At 43.9% G+C, this 19,717-nt stretch overlaps 1 protein-coding gene across 1 annotated transcript in view; it reads right to left on the bottom strand.

Annotated features, from left to right (window-relative positions):
• Window positions 1-19,717, bottom strand: part of FRAS1 (Fraser extracellular matrix complex subunit 1) — a 171,995-nt gene that overhangs the window by 55,413 nt on the left and 96,865 nt on the right. The window contains exons 21-29 of the mRNA XM_076337699.1: window positions 15,497-15,649; window positions 12,487-12,633; window positions 8,829-8,975; window positions 6,701-6,841; window positions 6,332-6,472; window positions 5,563-5,706; window positions 4,687-4,957; window positions 3,394-3,478; window positions 84-410 (exon numbers count right to left, since the gene is read on the bottom strand). Of these exons, the coding sequence (XP_076193814.1) occupies window positions 84-410; window positions 3,394-3,478; window positions 4,687-4,957; window positions 5,563-5,706; window positions 6,332-6,472; window positions 6,701-6,841; window positions 8,829-8,975; window positions 12,487-12,633; window positions 15,497-15,649 (1,556 nt within the window). The remainder of the gene's footprint in view (window positions 1-83; window positions 411-3,393; window positions 3,479-4,686; window positions 4,958-5,562; window positions 5,707-6,331; window positions 6,473-6,700; window positions 6,842-8,828; window positions 8,976-12,486; window positions 12,634-15,496; window positions 15,650-19,717) is intronic.

Genomic DNA, 19,717 nt, shown 5'->3' on the forward strand with positions numbered 1-19,717 from the left:
CAGGATTAGCGACACCTCAGGGACATAGTGATACTTCTCCAGACTTCTAATTTGCCTGCGAGAGTTGATGTCACAGCACATACCTTGGGAGCAATCTTAATGTGGAACAGGATGTTCTGGAAGTGATACCCATCATTCACTTGCAAAAGAACTGCATCATCCCGAGTGTCAGAGCCATCGTGAGCATAACGCAGCAGTCCTCCGGCAAGGTCATCCAGGCGGAATATGTGGACTGCAGAAGCTGAGTCTCCAGGAGGTTCGGTCAGCCGCCCGTGACGTGGAGGCTCTAAAACCGTCAGCACAACGTCCCGAGGATTGTCACTGTCTCTCACACCAAGCAACAGTTCTGTTATAGTTCCCATTTTCCCTCTGTGGACAAGGAGGGCCTCATTTCTGAACACATATGGGGCCTGAAACACAAAAGCAGCTCTTAGGTGTTTGCTAAACCTTAGCAATTTGATCATGATCAAAGTCTGGAATGAAAAATATGGGGTTAAGGAAATTAGCTCACTTCATTCCTAGAAACCTCCTATTTCTAAGCAGCAGAGAATCACTCTCCACACTTCCCCCCCAGCGGGCAGATCTAACAATATCTAGCAATTTAGACTGATTTAGTTACATTAAAAGAAGATTCTCATGCCACAGCAAGCTTAGGAAAGGAAAAAAACTTAGGACATATATATAGAAAGCAATTTAGTTATCAGCTAGAGCCTGTACTGCACAGGCTGTCTGTGCAGTACACAGCTGTCTGCACAGATAAGAGACAAGGGACACAGCTTTGCCTTATTACCATCCATGGAAATTCAAATGGAAATGCGGACCCCAACTATTTTGGAAGGTCTACATGTTACTTGCATGTCCGCAGGCCCAACTGGAACGCAGGCACCTCAGATGCTGAAGATTTATGTCTGTGAATAATCAGTTCAGGGTGGGTTGGGGATGGAGACACACCACATTCTCCCTGTGTATAACCTACCGTTTCGGGAACTTAAGACATCTTTCAGAGCACTGATGCTTGAGAATAAGACCCCACACAACCTGCGTGCCTAGGTTATCTGTTTAAAATCAGTTGCAGAGAGGGGAAAAAAAGGAAGCAAGGAAGAATGCGAGCAGAGGGAGAATAACCTACACAGGATACTAATAGCAGCGAGCCAAACTGAGACGCAGAAGCTTGAATTAATGCTTCTAAGTAGAAATGAGTCAATCAACTAACACTGAAGGATGTGCTTTTGGTTGTCTCGAACTGATAAAGTCCCTCTCAAAGACAGCAAAACTGGCTGTCGTCAGCATCTTTATTTATTTATTTTCAAAGACTCCACACAGTCTTATTCATCCTAGAACAAAGATCAGCTACACTCCACATTTCTGCTGGTTTAAGTTAGTTCCCTAGTTCTTCGTCGTCAAGAAAGTTTAAATCTGCAGCCTCTATTGATCCCGATAAACATCATTTGCCATCAGTAATACCTTGCCTCGGGAGGGGGGTGATCCCCCACAGACAAAGTCAAAGCCCTGGGAACATTCAGCAGAGAGCTAACTGCTGCCATCTCACCTGCGTACAACTTACCAGGGTAATTAAGGATCGGCAGGCAAAATTCCTATTATTATACCTCACTTATGTATTCTGGGGCAGTGACTGCAGCTCTTACTTAGGTGAATGTAAACAAGAGATTAGACTGAGCAAAGATTTCGGCACCAGCCGGAATCAATATATACGCAACAGGATCAAAATCCACAGTTTGTCTGACACTAAAGGACAAACCAGAACACTTCTAATTTCCAGAAGTTATGGAATGACTTAATAGGGAATACAATGATTAAAAGCAACAAAGTGCAATTAAAAAAAATTATAATTCCTAACCCTGAAGCTACCAACTCTCTAGGGCCCCAAACCGGGGAAAAAACCAAGCAGTGCAAAGTCTCAAGATTGTCAGAGAACCACAGAAATTACGCATCTCAGGAGGAGTTGTTTCCTATAAGGAACACTAGATACATTAAATTGAATTGAAGACCCCCTGCAGGCCCCCAGCATGGTACGTAGTGAGCAAGTCAGCAACTCACCATGTTTCTAAGCTGCTGGCTACACTCCTACTACACTCAGCATGAAGCACAGAATAGCACCAGCACCTTCAGACACAAACCATCCACCACTGCAATGATTAAAAGAAATTCATTTCTTAAATTACTCATTGTGAGGGTGGACGCTGAGTCAGGCTTCTAGGCAAGAAGGCGTCAGCACTAAAAGAGAAAGGACGATAGCCAGATTTCCAGTTAGTTTTGTCAAGCCATTTAATGCCCCTCTGAGCATGTAAATGGGCCTTAAGAGTAGCAGACGCTCATTTGCACTTTAAAGTCTCTTTACACTGCTACAACATGCTAAGTAGCCGCAACAACTTCAGTTCAAGCAAAGCTATCTGATTGAGCTTTCAACTAGGCAGTTCGACCATGGAAAAAGCTCAGTGCAAGCTGCAAAGCCTCCTTGGAAACCTGGACCCCGTTCAGGTGAGTCCATGGTGAACTTGCTGCCAGCACGACCAGCAGTAAGCAGGAAGCTGGGCCAGGCAGCTCCAGCACATCCACTGCCCTCGCAGCAGCATCAGAGGAACACTGGTAGCTTGAGTGGGAATCAAAGCCTGGCCGGAGGGATGCGATGATACGACCTGCTGATAGGCTGAGCTTGGCTAGACTGGGCTTGAACAACTCCTCCTTTCTGTAATGCTGTGTCCTCTCCCTTAACGTGTATCTTGCACATCTTTTCATACATTGCCTTTTAGAGACCCTACCCTTAGACAAGGAGTCACAAACGTACTGCCTGTATACCATCTCTTGGGTAAGGCCCCTCCACGATATCGTGCTACAGACTTTAAATAACAATAATATGAGAGACATGGATACTTGACAGTACCATCAACTTGCCCAGAAGTGGTGAGCAGTTTAAGAGACACACTTTAAATAGCTCATGCTGCTTTAACTCCCAACTGTCCCAGAACAGAGCATTTAAGTGAATGCTCTTGACTGTCAAAGCATCCCTACCATAGGGATCAATCATCGTTCAACTGCCCTGCAGTAAGAGACTGAACTAGACCACCCGCGGATCCAAAGAATAATTTAAACAGTAGGGACTCCTTAGCCCTCACTGATAATTGCTCTGTGATCGCACAGCTACAATTCCCCACACAAGCAAAATTACATGGGCCAGCTTCTTCACTCACTTACCCCAAGTCCAGTTCTTCCATATGACTCTTGGCTGCCTCTCAACTAAGTGAGAGTTGAGTCTAATTTGCCTGACCTGAACTCCAGCGCAAGTTCTGCCCAGCTCCTTTGTTATCACTGCAAGAAACCAGGGCTCCAAAATGGTACAAAATTTGTGGTTGTTTCCAAGCTTTGTTACATTACCTGTGTTGAAAATGCTTGAATGTTGACCACCTCAGGATGAGAGAAGAACCGTTGATCGCTGACCTTCAGGGAAAACTGTCCTTTCCTAAACAAGTCCCCAACAAGCCAAAATACAGGACAAAATAAATTAATGAAGTGCTCTTGCAGGACTCAATAATGATAAAAATATTATATATTCAGTAAAAATTACTAGCTTAGTGATGGAAACTTTAGCTCAAGTTTTTTCAATTATGTTTTTTTAGTATTTTTTTCTGAAGATTCACAACAGTCACAACATGTAATAAAATACTTTTAACTATGTAATAATATACCCTTATTTCCCTTTAACTGATGTTACCCACATAGGATGGCATCTCCAAGATAAAGTACTGATTCTAAATGTCAGCTATTCGTTGCTAAAGAAAAATGTCACTTATCTGGCTTCGGAACAGAAGCTCCCACTTCTCAGCAGTTTTGCTTCCTACTTACTTTTCAATAATGCCACCCAATAACCTTGAACATAAAGTAGCTATGTTTCTCAAGGCAAGATCCTGACATTTCATTGTGACTACCAAGCAGACAAAAAAAAAGCACGATACAGAAACACATGCCTTGAGTCTAGTGAACATGAGCTAACCCTTGGCATCAGAAGGACACCCTCAAAGTCTTACTGAAAACAATGGATCAAAGAACACCCTAATACACACAGGCAGAAATTTAGAACAATTCCACTGACATCAGTCTAGTCCCAAGGCTTTATGGTGATGTAAATCAAGTATGAAATTTGGCAGGATGACTGGCTTATTGCCTGGCAGCAGGAAAAATCTGCTTCCTTGCAACATGCTTGCAGTGTGAGCACTGCCAGCTACTAAACACCACTAATTATCCCAGGACACTAACAGAGCTCATATTGCAGGCAAAGAAGTAACGGCTGAATGCAGATTACGCCGCAGAGCATATTGGTGACATCATTTGAGCATCTTCCTGACAGTATCAAGAAATTCTAAGAACCAGACTAATATGCCAGTTTTAAACCCACAGCAGAGTATCCTAAAGATGAGACAGACTCCTGCACCCTCAAAGCACAACAGGTCTGGTAGCTGGATCACAGTGACCTCTTATATCATAAACAGAGAAGTTTTGCACCATCATTTATACTATGGTACAGTATAAGTACACTGGCAATTTATCTAACAGCAGTGAGAAGTGTGCTTCACTGTAAGAATGTTTCCAAGGAACAAGGAAATACCTGTTCTCCAGATACATCTTTTTTTTTTAAGGCAAGAGCTCTGAAAAAAGTTTCAACACAGTCACCTGGATTTCTCTTCGCTGTGCACAAAGCGGACTCTCTTCTCCCTCACATCCTTGCAGCTGAAGTGGTCGCCTTTGCTCAGCTGCACCTCTTTCCCATTCACCACCATCACTAGCCTGCCATTGGAGGGAGGGCTCTCGATATGGAACAAGAGCTGTCCTGTGTCACCATCCAGACCGCGCACACCCAGTAAGGAGAGGTCTAGGGGCTTTATCCCGCCAATTCCTACTGTGAGGGTACCGTTCACATGGAAGCTCGAGGGATGCTTGCTGGCTAAAAAGAAAGAAGGGAAAACTATTACTGAATGAATTACAGCCACGGGCTGTGTTAGCATCTTGCCTGTCACCACCATCTTTTGGATAACAGACCAGACCCTTATAATGCCCTGTTCGTTACTGACCTAGGTGGACAACCACCATCTCAAGAAGAACTGCAATCCATCCCAATCCCCACTATAATTCTGAGAGGCTTGGGCAATTCACTTCCCATCACAAAACTCAAAGCCAACATACACTGTCCTGCCCTGCAGATGGACTAGTAAATCTTCATTTAGAACAAAGAAAAGTAAGTACTACAGTTGATTTAGTAAGGGATTTTCCCCACGACATTTTTTCATTTGTTTTACATTGATGAAAACTGATACTGCGATTGGAAAGACGTGCCTCCATGCCTAACTAGGTAACTTCACTCAGAAAACCACGTACGTGCACATTTTATGAAACAAAAAAGTTGGAGAAAAATGGCTGCCAACTTTTAACAGTCAACACGAAACTGCACAGAACTGAATTCCAAAAATGCCACTGCATGAACACTACTTCTGGCCTTAAAATCTGCTGGAAGCCTGCCAGCTCGGTTGCTTTACCATGAGAGACACGTACCTTCTTCACACTCTCTGGTCCACGTATTGCCATAGAAACCCTGGCCACAGGCAGAAACACAAATCTTATTTTTCAGAAACATGGTGCTGTCACAGAGGTGGCACAGGCTGTCGCTGTCACACTCCAAGCATCCAGGAGGACAAGCTGAATCGGATGGAAAGCACAACCCCATTGAGACACTGCAAAAACAATGCAGCCACTGGTGCACAGAGCTGTCCCCAGGGGTCAGAACAGAAACACCACTGCTCTTTGTGTCTTACCTACCTGACAAAAATAATGAAAAAGAAGGGGCAAAGACTTGAGCTAAAAGGGTCGTTAAGAAGTTCCTTCCTCATTTGACCACTGTTTCCCATTGACTACAGAGAACCTGAGATAATCTTCTAAACGGAGGAAACGTGTTTTTAAGTAACTGTTATAGCAATTTGAAAAAAATACTGCAAATGCACATTCAAGTCCTACACAGCTTGTTAACCTACAAATACAACTGAAACCTTTCTAAAAACGTGGTTTTAATAGCTGTTTTTTATATACAGCGTGCACACACATACACACACATCAGCAGCCATCTACATTGAATCTCATTCCTCCTGAATTAGGCATGTCTAAATGCAGATATAGCCTGTTATCTGATTCTCAAGTTGACTGCATCACCTCAACAGCAAGTTTAACACAGCATCCAAGCGCTTCCTCTTCACCCCAGCCTTGGAGAGAAAAAGCAGCGTAGAGAACACGGACTCCCTCTCCACCACATCACCCTCACTTTGCTTACCTGTGCACTTCCGCTGTGCATGGTCTGCATAATATCGCTTCCCACATTTGTGAACACAGTAAGTGTCCAAGAGGAAAAACGGGGCTTCACAAAGGCTGCACTCATCTGGTTGGCGACACTGAAGGCAGTGTTGATCACATCCTAAAAGTCATACGTAAAAAGTTCAACTCAATACCGCTTTCAACTGCTTCCTGCACCGTGCTGTAACACCCCGCAGGAACCACAGCTCTATTGAGTGTGCGTGCTGGAGGGCAGCGAGAGATCTGAAGCTAGAGTGTGCCTTCTGAATGCAAGACGTGCACAAATTGGAGACAAGCAGGGAAACATGTTGGCAGCAGTGATTAGAAGTAACACCCAAGAAGAACTCACTCTGGCATGTGTCCGATTCCTTGTAGAAAGCTGCAGGGCACTGTTCCACACAAGCTCCTTCATGGAGAATGTAGCCCTCCATACACTGCAGGCAGTCGGTCCTCTGGGGACCTTTACAAGCATTACAGCTCCAGTCACACTCTGGAAGAAAAAAAAGTCAATGCAGGGCAGCCCATTCCAGGGTGCTCACCCTATACAAGTGCCTAGTACTTGGGGTCTACAAGCTATGGGAATATAAACTCTAGAAGCAAAGAGCACAGTAAAAACTGTTAAAGAGATACTAAAAAAAAAAAAGAAAGCATGATTTGTACTGACTTATTACAACTCAAGATATGTGGGGTTTTTTTTTCCCCTCTTGGACTTAACATGTTCTAACTATGTCAAAATTGAGGAGGCTTGGCTCTTGTTCAGCATTCAGACCTGCTAACACCGGCACAGTTTTGTTGCCCATAAAGCCTGACTTTATCCCATAACTAGCAATGCTCCTTTTCTGCCAACACCAAGTTTGTTGCTCATTAGCAATTATCCACCCCGCTTCATCAATCTCATGCTTTCAAATGACTCTGACCAAAAGAAAAAGAAATCATAGAATCATTGAGGTTGGAAAAGACCTCTAAGATCATCGAGTCCAACCGTCAACCCAACACCCCCATGCCCACTAAACCATGTCCCTAAGCGCCTCATCTACACGGCTTTTAAATACCTCCAGGGATGGGGACTCAACCACTTCCCTGGGCAGCCTGTTCCAATGTTTAACCACTCTTTCAGTAAAGAAATTTTTCCTCACGTCCAATCTAAACCTCCCCTGGCGCAACTTGAGGCCATTTCCTCTCGTCCTATTGCTTGTTACTTGGGAGAAGAGACCGACCCCCACCTCGCTACAACCTCCTTTCAGGGAGTTGTAGAGAGCGATGAGGTCTCCCCTCAGCCTCCTCTTCTGCAGGCTGAACAACCCCAGTTCCCTCAGCCGCTCCTCAGCAGACTTGTTCTCCAGACCCCTCACCAGCCTCGTTGCCCTTCTCTGGACACGCTCTAACACCTCAACGTCCTTCTTGTAGTGAGGGGCCCAAATCGTTGTCCCTCACAGTCCAAATGCCCCTCTGGAAAGTTCACTGGCTAGAAACACACTGGATCCAGCTGGGACGAGACCTGCCTTCACATGCCTTCGTACTATCTCCCCTCCAGTCTTCAGCAGAGTCCCAACCATGCACATGTGCCCAAGGACTACTCAGGCTGCCAACACTACTGTTTGTTTCTTGGTGGCACTTAAGAGGGTCCGTATCAGCAATTAATGACGGACACACTTGGCTGATGAGACAGACAAATGGGCAAGAGCAAGAGGGGGGAAAAAAGGACTCACTGAGGTGAGCCGAACTACGCCAGTCCATGCAGCATATCCAAGACAAAGCCAGGACAAGAGTCCTGCCTCATTCCAACACCCTAAACACCAGACAATGTCACCTCCCTGAAGAACGGCAACGTTAAGGGGACAGATGCTACTCGGTTAAGCTAGGTTCAGGTACTGAGAGAGCCAGCTAGAAATGAACACCTAACAACAAGTCATTTGTATTATATCCTGGTCTTAGTGGTGTTAGCTGCAATAAAGCCATCTTATCCTCGCTTATTTCCATTATGGAACACTCTCCTTGGGAGTTCTGGAAATCTTTCAAGTCCTGTGTCTTTTAAATCACTCCAAACTGTTGTTTCTGCAGTCATCCAGTGATGCAGTATTTAATAAGAAAGAGAGAAGCAGGTAAGTACACAAGGCCCTATAAGCACTCTAAAAAAGATTTAGCCTAGTAAGCTCACTCATTATTCAGCTGACCCATGACTAAATGAATTGCTGGACCTGACCCTTGAAAAGTTTGCTGGCTCACTTACTAAATCATTTACGAGAGAAGGATTTGCAATAATCTTGTTTCACTGAAAGGCTGAAGTATGTGACAGCACACTGCCGAAAAAGAGAAAAAACTGTAAAAGTGGTCTGTTACTGAACAAATCCCCCCCTCACACACACTTTTTAAAGCAGGCCACCTGCACAGATCCTGCTGCAACGTAACGGATTCTTAGCCAAGGCACTTGCAAATTTTTTTTTCTTTTTTCTTTAAACTAGCAATGTATTTTTCACCTCTGCAAGTCTTGCTGGAAAAATCCAGATAATACTGCTGAGCACAGCTCTCATACTGGCATTCTCCAAATAACAGGACCTTAGCTGGATCTCTGCATGACGTGCAGCCAGTGGCTGATTCACAGCTCAGGCACTGGCTGTTGCAAGCTGTGGAAAGACAAAGAAAGTAACTGTAATTACTGATGCACCAGCAAACTGTACAAATAAAAATGGTATTGTCTTGTAGCCTCGCTACTCCTCTTGTCCTCTTTGAGAGACACCTGTGGAGAATTCAGTGGTTTTTGCTTCTTACGTTCCTTTTCACAGCCTCCAAAATGTAAAAAGCCTCCTTCCATTTGGAATAGCCCGTTACGTCTCCTCACACTTTCTTACTCTCCTCTGGACAGGTCAGGGTAAAACACTGACCTTGAATTCAAATCCCCAAATAAGAGCTTTCCCCATCTCTGTTTTTCTTATTCTCTTTAAACAAGCTGCTTTTCATATGATTCCAGACTTAACTCGTAATGCACAAATTAGGAGACCATAATAGACTGCTGCAATCTAGCTAGCAAACCTCGGTGGGACCAATGGCCCATTTAATTTCACTTAATGTTTCCACCTTTTTATTTGCAGTGTGAAACTTTGGAGCTATAGGGAGCAAATAAAGATGCCAGGAAAAAATAATTCAGGGATTTACTGAATCAAAGGATCAAAGTCCAGGGGGTTCAGAATATTTCAACTCACCTCTTTGATGTCCAGGTCTAACCTTCTCAGGAGGCTGTACTAACAGCCAAGTGTACTCAGTGCTGATGTCAGAGCTCTTAGCTAATTCACAGCAGAAGAGTTAATAGCAATGTGCTATGAAAGACAAAGAATATTTCCTAGCGCTTTGCCTATGCACTGAAAACCTCGCTCTGACTCTGGTGAGACGAAACTTTACAAAAATAATATGCAGAAAACTCATGGAGGTTCTCATGTCTGCTTTACACAAACAACCGTAACTGCCCTGCTGGCCAGTACAATGATGGCGAATGCAAAAGGGACTGCTAAATTCCCGGCCAGCTACCCCTGAGCGTCGCTAAATCCATATGGAGTCAGAATCTTTGCCCAAGCTCAATTCTGTACTTATGATAAATGAGAAAAAAGCTCTGAAAACACAGCCCCAAGTGTTTAAACTAAAGAATAAAGCATAGCTGGCCATTTTTAATGGAAAAAACAAACAAAACATCTCATAGGGTTTAGCGCGACTACAGTTCAGGTGTTACTTGCGGTATCGTGTTGGTGATATGCTAATTGTGGAATGCTAATTTAGTGATATGCTAATTGTGGAAATCCACTTCAATTTGCTTTTAATTCAAGACAGAGTTTTATAATGACAAAACCTCAAAATACCAAAGTAAATGTGAAAATACCTATGTTGCTCTCACTGAAGCGGGAACCCAGTGCCCTTCAAACAAGCTAAAACTTGTTTCAGCTCATTAAAAAATGTCACAGAAGGTCTGCATTTAATTGAGGTACAAATGAATTACCTAAAGAATCTAGCAGCTGTCTTTAGGTGCTCTGGTGCCACTCTGATTTCACTTAACTTATGAATACTACATGGAAAAATTACTATTTGTAAGTGCTACAAAAAGCCAACTATTAAAAGTATGGTAAAACATTCCACATGAGGTGTAAATCTATAGAAATCAGGCTACCCACGGAGGCATGCCAGAACAGTAAGCGAAAACTGTATTTGAAAGCAATTCTGTCTGCTTGTTTTATCAGCATGACTCCATATCTGCATTTTTAAACCCATGAAGAACTTGTTAAGCTTTGCACTGTTCCTCGGCCAGTATGTCACCGAGTATAAAAATATCTCCCAGAGTCCATACATGCACTCAGCATCTCTCTGAACTTTATTCCAAACCCGAGTTCCTCAAAAGCACAAAGCGACTAAAATAAACATTTAAGAGAGACCAAATTTTCTCAGCCTAACAGCGAACCTCCGCTTAAACAATTTTCATTACCTCTAAGTGGTAGTTTTCCAGCAGCCTGGGACAGTTTATATCTACATGGCTTATCAGCAGTACTTCACTTGAAAAGGCACAAGTGACACTTGGAATGACAAAAATTCCAACGCATGGACACACTTTGCCTTGAGCCTCCTGCTACAAGGATTACATACACTTCTTTAAAAGCCATTTGCAATAAGGAGATTAGAGTAGTTGAATTTGCTTGCAAAAATCTATTTGCATTTGAGCTGCTGAACCAAATTCAGGAAGGGTACAGTCCTCAGGAACATTCCATTTCTACCACGATGTCCTGAGGGAGGAGCTATCAATAGGAAAGTTTTCATTAGAAAAGGGCATTTTAATTAGGAAGGGAGGTATTCTGGTGTAGTTAGCAAGAAGAGAATCCATAGTGCAGGAGAGAACAGTGAATATCTTGTAGAGCTTGCAGGAAACTAGCCAAGACAGGGAGAATCCCACGATTCCTTTTTTTATTCATCTTTTTTATTACATTTCTTTTTTCATTATTATTGAACAACCTTTTTTTCTGTCAACAGCAGAATGGTACAAAGTCTTCCACCTATTCCCTTGAACTTATGCAAGGTATCTTCATTTCCGCTGATAAGATGGAAATAATAGTTTCAGGAGAACCATATATTTCAACAAAAGGCAGGTAAAGCTGACAACCATATCAGCTTACTCCTATAGGACCTCATCAGTAAAGAAATTGGGTCTACATAGTATGACACTGATACCTATACTCAGTGCAGTGCAACAGAGTTATTTTATCATAAATCAGGATAATTTAAATCAGGGTAACACAGGACTTAACAAATCTGAGTGTTCAGGTTCACAGCAACCAAACCACTTAAGCGCTCACTCATTTTTAGGTGTGCGTATTATAGTGGGTCAATTCAAGCAGGGTTTTTTCATATTTTTTATGTCTCTGGGCCATATAATTTGGCATTCTGGAACATCAAGCCAAACAATTATGTGAAGAATAACCCAACTGATGTCAGGGCCAGAGTGAGCATAGAATAATAAAGGAAAAGAAAGGCCCTGAGAGATTCATAAGGGATAGCAGGAGCAGGATAAAATGTTACTGGACTTAACACCAGATCAATTGCATCGGATCATTAGGAGGTAAAAATATCACAGCTCAAGTCAGTCGGGGCTGTGCCTACAAAGCTGTACCTTGTTTCTACTGAGGTTTCACATGTGAAAAATGTGGCATAAATGCTACAGTCTTAATACAGCTTCCATGGCAGGTACTGGCAGAAAGTGCAGTGGGGAGGGGGTTTGCCTTAGTAAGAATTGATTAAAACTGGTCTAAGCTTGTCAAGTTTTCACAAAGCCCAGAATCCACCAGTACTTTTGGCCACTCCTCTACGTACCACCTAGACAACTTAACAAGGAAGCCTACACAAATTGTCCTGCAGTTTTTTTACTACGGGACCCAGTCTTCTGTCTTTGAAGTCGATAACAAATCTGCAACTGTGTTCAAATTTAAACCATGCTGTAGGCTCTGTTTCTAAGGCAGCTAATTACCTCTGTCAACTCACATCAAATTTTTAGGCACTTGAAATCTTTCTTTTCCTGACAAGAGGAACAATAAGTGAAGGAACAAGAAAAGACATGTCGGTGAATACACTGTGGAAAGGAGAGATGGCTTGGAGAGAGACACTCACGCCTGCAGGTCTGCCTGTCGTCCCTGTAGTATCCCGGGGAACAGACTGGCACACACGTGCTGGTGTGGGAGAGAACCAGGCTGGTGTTGCAGGAAGAGCAGGAAGAAGGACCCCCGCCGGTGCAGGTTTTACATGAGGGGTGACACCCTGTAGAGACATCAAGAACAAGTGTTTCTGTTCAAGGAAAAGCAGTTCTTCGAGCAAGTATCACAAGCTTCAGCAGAAGCACTCTCAGAGGCTGAGCATGGTGATATCGAGTACCAAAAGTTCCTACTAAGTCTAAGCCCTTACTGGTGCACAGCGCTCAGGACCAGAAACACAACCAACCCACCTTGTGACAGACGGATTAAATGGCTTTATTTGTGCTCTGTGTGCCATGCACACTAGCTCTCTCCCCTCCTCTCCTTTCTCTCTCTTTTTATCCATCCCTCTTCTCTTCAACCTTCCCTTCTCCTTTAAGAACAACCCTACGGGATCTGGCCAAGACCTGTCTATCAGAAAAGAGTAAAAAAAAGGGCAAGCAGGTATCAGTACCTCCCTCTCATGCTTTCTCTCAACTAGTTTCAGGTCAGATCCTCCCGAGCCTGATGCGCCTTCTCCATTTAGGAACCATCTAGTGCTTTTCTCACAGCTCCACACCTCCCTGAAGATTTACATCCATCCCTTCGGCAGGAGTTGCACAGCTGCTACCTATTCCAAGAAGCATCACTGACAGAGAACAGTCTCTCTCTATGCGCCCTCTCTCCATTTCCCTCATGACTCTGTAGGCCTCCATCATATTTCCTCCCTCCTAAGGTCTCCTGTTTTTCAGGTTGAAGCACTGTGGCCTACTCAGTTGCCCACTGTACAGAAGCCCTTCATTCCCCACATTGTCCTGCCGCCCTTCCCTTTTGCAATGAGCAGAACTGCTCACAGCACTCAGCTCCTTTAGACAGCGGCAGAATGAATTCTTCTATTCCTCTTTCCTTTTGTATTAGCACCTAACATTTCATTTGCTTTCTCAACGCTGCTGAACACTGAGATGCCATTTTCACAGGCTGATTGATCATTACTTCAAGATCACGGCAAGGATGCCGTCATTCTGTATGTGAGGTTAGAACCGGGTATCCCTGTGTGCATCATTACATCTGCCTATACCAAACTTCCATCCCTTGCTTTACTGCCCAGACACTCAGTCTTACAAGATCCTTCTGCGATTCTTCATAGCCAGCAATCCCACTGACTGCCTCCAGTAAGGAAGTACACTACTATCTTTTTCTTTCCCTGCATTTTTAAAGAGATATTTTTATGCCACCCCTCGTTTTCTTTCCCTGTTTCCTTTCCATCCCTTTGTCCCCCACTTCTTGTGCTTCTTAGTCTGACTGAAGAGATTTAAAACACCACAGTGGATGAGGCCAATGTATCCTATTAATTTCTCCAAAGGGGGTACATACTCACAACATTATTAGTCTGTTTTATTTCTTGATAGGCCTTTACCTAAAGATTGATGCCATCATTACACCTATCAGGCCAAATTAATCATGAGTGAAAGTGAGCAAAGAAATCAGAGAAGCGACTGCATTACGTTGTGCTGGATATCTTAAAAGCTAGCACAAAATGTAGTATGAGCTTTGACACAGTCTGAATAATGCAAAACTTCTTTTAAATGAAACCTTTATACCAAAGGGAAGAAATGTCATCCCTAGGCTTAAATTTCCAGGAAGGCAAAATATCTCTCTCAGGGGTCTTTCCAATGAAATGACACAGAGTATATTTCATACGTCTCTGAAATTTCCTTTGCCAAACCCAGGTAACACAGCTCCCAGAGTGCTTGAGAGAAGCTTTGAAACATTAACCATCAGTTGTTAGACTGGATTAGGAAATGCCACTTCCTGCAAAGGGAGCATCTGCATCTTAATTCTAATGTGCAGAATTTCTTGTCTTGATTTCTTCCTCTTAAAAGAAACTGCAATACCCTTTGCTCAGCGTAAGACGCATTGAGCTTTAACATGTTTCTGTCGGCCACATAACAAGAAAAGCAACGTACTTCCTTCTAAGAGTCCAAGAAATACAAAGCAGCTCAGACAATGATCGGAATATGAAACCACATCAACAACAAAAACTGGAGGAGATCCAGGGATAGGTGAAGGCACAGAAGGCTAGAGAATAAAATGCGCTATCAGTGCAGCTTCACCCACGCAGCTGGAGCGCTGCATCTATCATGCCAGCCTAAAAGGCTGAATGAAACTGGCTTTTTGTTTCAGAAGCTGCTACGAATGATCGCCTTTTGGACCATTACTGTAGCAAGACAAGTCTCAATGAGAGACCTTAGCTAGGATGATGTTCCATCTCAGGCTGCAAAACATCCTGAGAAGTTGCTACCAGCAAGAGTTCCGCCTTCTGTGAGCAAACGTTGCATGGCCCTTTGAAGCACGTATCCAGAAAATATTTTCAAGTGTCAGCATCCCAGAACTGTGCTGGTACCACACAAACTGGAGACTTGGTGATGGGCACATGAAAAGTCTCTGTTTGAAGTTATCCTTTATTGTGCTTAAGAAGCCCATCTCTTCCTAGGAGTGATCTCAGGGTAGCTACCCTACATAGAACATAGTGTACTGTCATCCTATTCTCTGTGCCACCATCTTTGAGGGATGGGGTTTACCAGAACGAGAAAAACTCACCTTCACCTCCTCCTCACAAGCATACTGCTGCCTGGTACTCATTACACTGTTTAATTGTATTGTAACAGTGGGTTAGGTCCCACTAACCTCAGCACGTGCTCAGGACAGTATAGTACTGTCTGCCTCAAAGAACTCACAGTCTGAAAGCAGACACAGGTTATGGACAGCAAGGAGAGAGTGCTCCCAGCCAGCTGGCAGAGTTATTAGCCAGGACACCCCCAGCTCCCACTGCAGTGTCCTGCCAGCTTGGACAAAGCTTCTCTACTAAATAGCAACCATTTCATGGAGCATCTCGCAAGGATCCAGGCGGTCCCTTGCAGCTACTTGAGGCATCTGTAAGGACTACTCACTTTTGCAGGCACCATTCTCCGCATAGTATCCCACCGGACAGTCAGGAACGCAGTGATCACCCAGGAGCAAGTGACGGGCGTTCTGGCACTTCAGACAGATGCTGCCGGTGTCCCGCAGGTTGGCCACACACTGACGGCACAAAGGGTGGCAGTCTAAAGGAAGCAGGGAATAACCGATACTGTGATCACAGATGGACAAAACAGAACTGCTAAGGGGAAACACACTGCTGAGAACTCAAGGAAGATATTAGGGATGTAACTTTCAGAACCCCTTCCTGCTATCTGGTGCACAAGGGCTGGGATCAGGTGCGAAACACTGCACTTCCAGATGTCTGCAAGAGAGATGACCAGAAATTACCGCATTCAAGGAGCGTTCCTTTCCTCCTGCCCTCATCCCCTTCTTGTGCTCTTCCTGAGCATCACAACGTTTTCACTTTTCCTCAGCAACCACATTCTCCGCATCTCTCCTGCCCCATTCAAGCACCCTCTTTCCCACCCTTAAGTGACCTCGGGAAAGCTTTGTACAAAGCCAGTTCAAAGCTCTTCGCTTTCCCCAAACCTTTCTCTGATTTTAGGTGCTTCTACCTAGAGGTTTATCTTTAATAAACTACGCTGGCAGCTGTAGGCATTCATCTCCCTCTGCTCCCACCATCAAAAAACGAAGAGCACAACCTGCACAGCCGTATGACCTTCTTCCATAGTTCTTACTGTTCAGATTTTCCCACACAAACGAGACATCCATACCCTGAAGAGGCCACTGCAGACTTCAAAGCCAAGCCAAGAGCAGCATTTAGAGTTGCATGAGTGCCTCAAAACCTTTTCCTTTTTTCATTTTCCCCCAGCAGCACATAAGCTTGTGTCTCCTGACCTCTGCCTGAACTTAGGCGCTTCAAAAGGTTTTACAACAAGCCTTTTGTATGCACAACAGTGCAGTGTAAGGCAACCTGGAAGCCAAATTAATCCTCGTTATGGTAATTCAGAAAATTATAAAGGAAATGACGACTGTCTTGAAAGAAATGTAATAATGAGGCTTGATTTCAGTACCTGGCCTCTTGTCAGATTTCTACTGAAGGTTCAACTTTCAGTCTTTTGTCTCTCGTGACAGCACTACTACAGATTGTCAGGCAATCTAATTTTACAAGCTGAAGACAGGCTCACATAGAAGTCCAGGGGAATTCTGCATGCATACCTGCAAGAACGTAATAGCGACTGGAGTCTAACCCTAGCCTGACTTCTCTTATACGATACACATAGATGATTCTTACCAAACACCGGTGGAAAAGCACAGATGCAGCTCAGAAATGAATGCAATTCTGACTGCATCCAGGGATTCAAGGTCCTTAAAGCAGCTGCCTCTTTCACCTCCCAACTTTACAGGGTATATATTATCTATCTGGTTTCTGCCCCACACTCCCAGCCTTGCAGATGGGAAATTAACAGCCAGAGGGGAGGTGAAGGTGAGCAAGAAGGAACATTATGCTTAAGATAGTGACCCTGTAGGTTCTCAATCCACCACTGTCAGGACAGTGAAAGAAAGAAAAGAAAAGCAGCACGTGAGGTGATGCTCCCAAACTCAGTGACAAACCTCAAAACAAACCTCCTTAGAGGGGTTACAGCTTACAGGGGTTATCGTACTGCAGCTTCTGACTGCACAGGAGAAGAACTCAATACCCAAGGCATCATCCCATAAATCTTCAGAGCCAAAGATCCCAGACCTGCGCTGACATCAGAGTGGAAAGACCTGCCATCTATCTGTAGCCTCACTGAAGCCAGAAAGGATCACACACAGCTCACCACAGAGAGCAAGGACTAAGATATCATCCAAAAGGCCCATATGTAATTTGTATGCACAGGGTTGGCGATGGGGTGAAGAGTTTTATGCACTTATATTCAATAAAATTAACGTAAATCCAATTAGTTTCTCATGCTTCCATGTTTACCTGGCAATATGTCTACTCCCCTTATTGTTAAAATAATACTCCTCCAGTTTAATCTCTTGCTGGAGCCACTGGTCTCTCATAGAGTTTGGCTAGATGCAATAAGGGACCAAACCCAGCAATAGTTTTTCAGAGACCGAGAATAAAAGAGACACCCGTGTGCGGTCAATAGGTTGCATAAACAGGGCATAAAAATGAGACAGAGAAAACTAAGGGTGCCCAAATAACCAGTACCTACTGTAAATAACTAGACTCTCCCAAACTAGTGTTTAAAAAGCTAAGTACCTACAAAACTAGGTGCTGTTGCAGTACAGTTTTCTCTTTACAGCCTCTGTTTGCTCCTATGTATTGAAAGAGTTCTTTTTCTCAGCTACTGTTTTAGGATAAATCAGCCCCGTCACTCTCTTGTTCCTTTGCAAGCCTGGAGATCAAAGAGCACACACCACCAAATAAAAAACGGGAACTGACGCTCATGGTGAGTTTGAGGGACATTGGGGATCTCGTGAGAGTAAAGGAAGAACTGGAGTGCTTTGTTTTGGAAAAGATTATTTAAATTTTTCACGGCAGGCTCCCTTTGAAGCAAGGACTAACAGAAGCGGAGTGTTTTCTTTATGCTTCTCAATAATACCGCACAGCCGTATTTGTTTCCTGCTTCTGCCTTCTCCCTGTCAATCGTCACTCCAGCTCAGCTAGCGGGCAAGTTACTGCCTGTGGGCTTTGGACTTTTGGAGGCTTCACGTCCCATGTTTGTTGCAGGTCAGTACAACACAGTTACTTAGACTTCTTCCAGTAGCCAAACCGGATTCTTCAGGGCAGCATGTCACCACCTCGCTCACAGTCCCAAAGCCTCCCTACTCATCTTTTTGAGACTACTGACTTGCCTCCCACTGTCCAAACAAAACTTCTTCCTGCAACCCTTTCAGCTGGCTCTAATTTCCTCCTTGTCAATTCACGCCTATGCAAAAAAAAAAACCAACCCTTACCTAGCACTGATCTTCCTATAAAGCAACTTTCATTATAAAGTATAATATAATTACTTAGATTTCCATTTCCAGAGTTACTTTACTTCCACACCCTCTTTAGCTTTCTCTTAGCAAGCAAAGGAAACAAAGAAAACAGTGCCCTTCCCATATGGAAAGTATTATATACCGTTCCCCTGCCTGTCAAGATAGAGAAGGCTGTTTGGGGAGACAAAATTATCCCTAAAATGTTTGTGAATGCTCATAAAGGAAACCAGAGGCATTTCTGCCTCTCAGTTCCACCATTTGCTAAGCAATCAACCACTTGTATTGTTTAAATACGCCTCCCCTCTTAAGGGCTCTTTAGAAAAAAATTTCCTGATGTAAGTTTCGTACTATACTCTAAGGTAAGGTATGAGGTTTACAACAGAGTACTACTTTAAATCAGTACTTAAAACACCATGCAATTTACAGGCATGTCAGCATGCAAACGTCCTCTAGCACCTTACAGTAAATCCAGAAAGAAAATCAGTATGGTTGATTCAGAAGGACACCTAGCACTGACAAGGATTTTTGATTTGGTTTGGTTGTTGGAAAGGGATTTTTTTCCTCTCCTTTAAGAAGACTTAAAAGGGAATTTGTCACACAAACAAGCGAGGTGAACTCCTGGTGAAGCGCAACCATGTTTGCAGGGATCTGCCCGCATCTTCTGAAAAGGGTGGGAGCTTCTCTAGGCAGCGTAAGGTGGGAAATCCAGCTGGATGGTGACTAGCACAAATGAGCCCAGATCAAAGTAGGGGAATGATCTTCCATTTTCCTCCTCTGGCAGCTCAGCTGTTAATTTCTGTAGGAGGTTACACGCCAGTGACTAAGTGGAGCAAAGCCCCCAGTTTCCCTCTTGCTCTGCTCAGAGAAACTCCAGCTCGTTGTGATGGTATCAATGACTCTCTAAGAGTACAGCAACAGCTCATTAACTTCACAAGGAGCTGAATGTATTTCATGTTGTCAGAGTGTCCCTTCTGGAATTTTAAGAGCAAGGCAGAAAGGCTTGTTACAGGTATCCTCCTGAGTGAGCTCTTCTGGTTTATCTTTGAACATTTTCGCAACTGCACACAGCCTAAGAAAGCAAGGGCCTGAGCAGCTGAACATGGGGATGGGGAGTTCCCTTTCGAGGAAGATGCAGTTGGAAGTTACGATAGGACCTTGGGGGATACTGTATCCGTGGGTGTTTTGATTTTCATTTCACGCCAGCTGCCCTTGCTACTAATTCTGGTAGGTAATCCTTTGCATCCTTTTAAGCCTCAGCCGAGCATCCAGTAGAGCTC

This window comes from Aptenodytes patagonicus, chromosome 4 (genome assembly GCF_965638725.1).
Source record: "Aptenodytes patagonicus chromosome 4, bAptPat1.pri.cur, whole genome shotgun sequence".
NCBI lineage: Eukaryota > Metazoa > Chordata > Aves > Sphenisciformes > Spheniscidae > Aptenodytes > Aptenodytes patagonicus.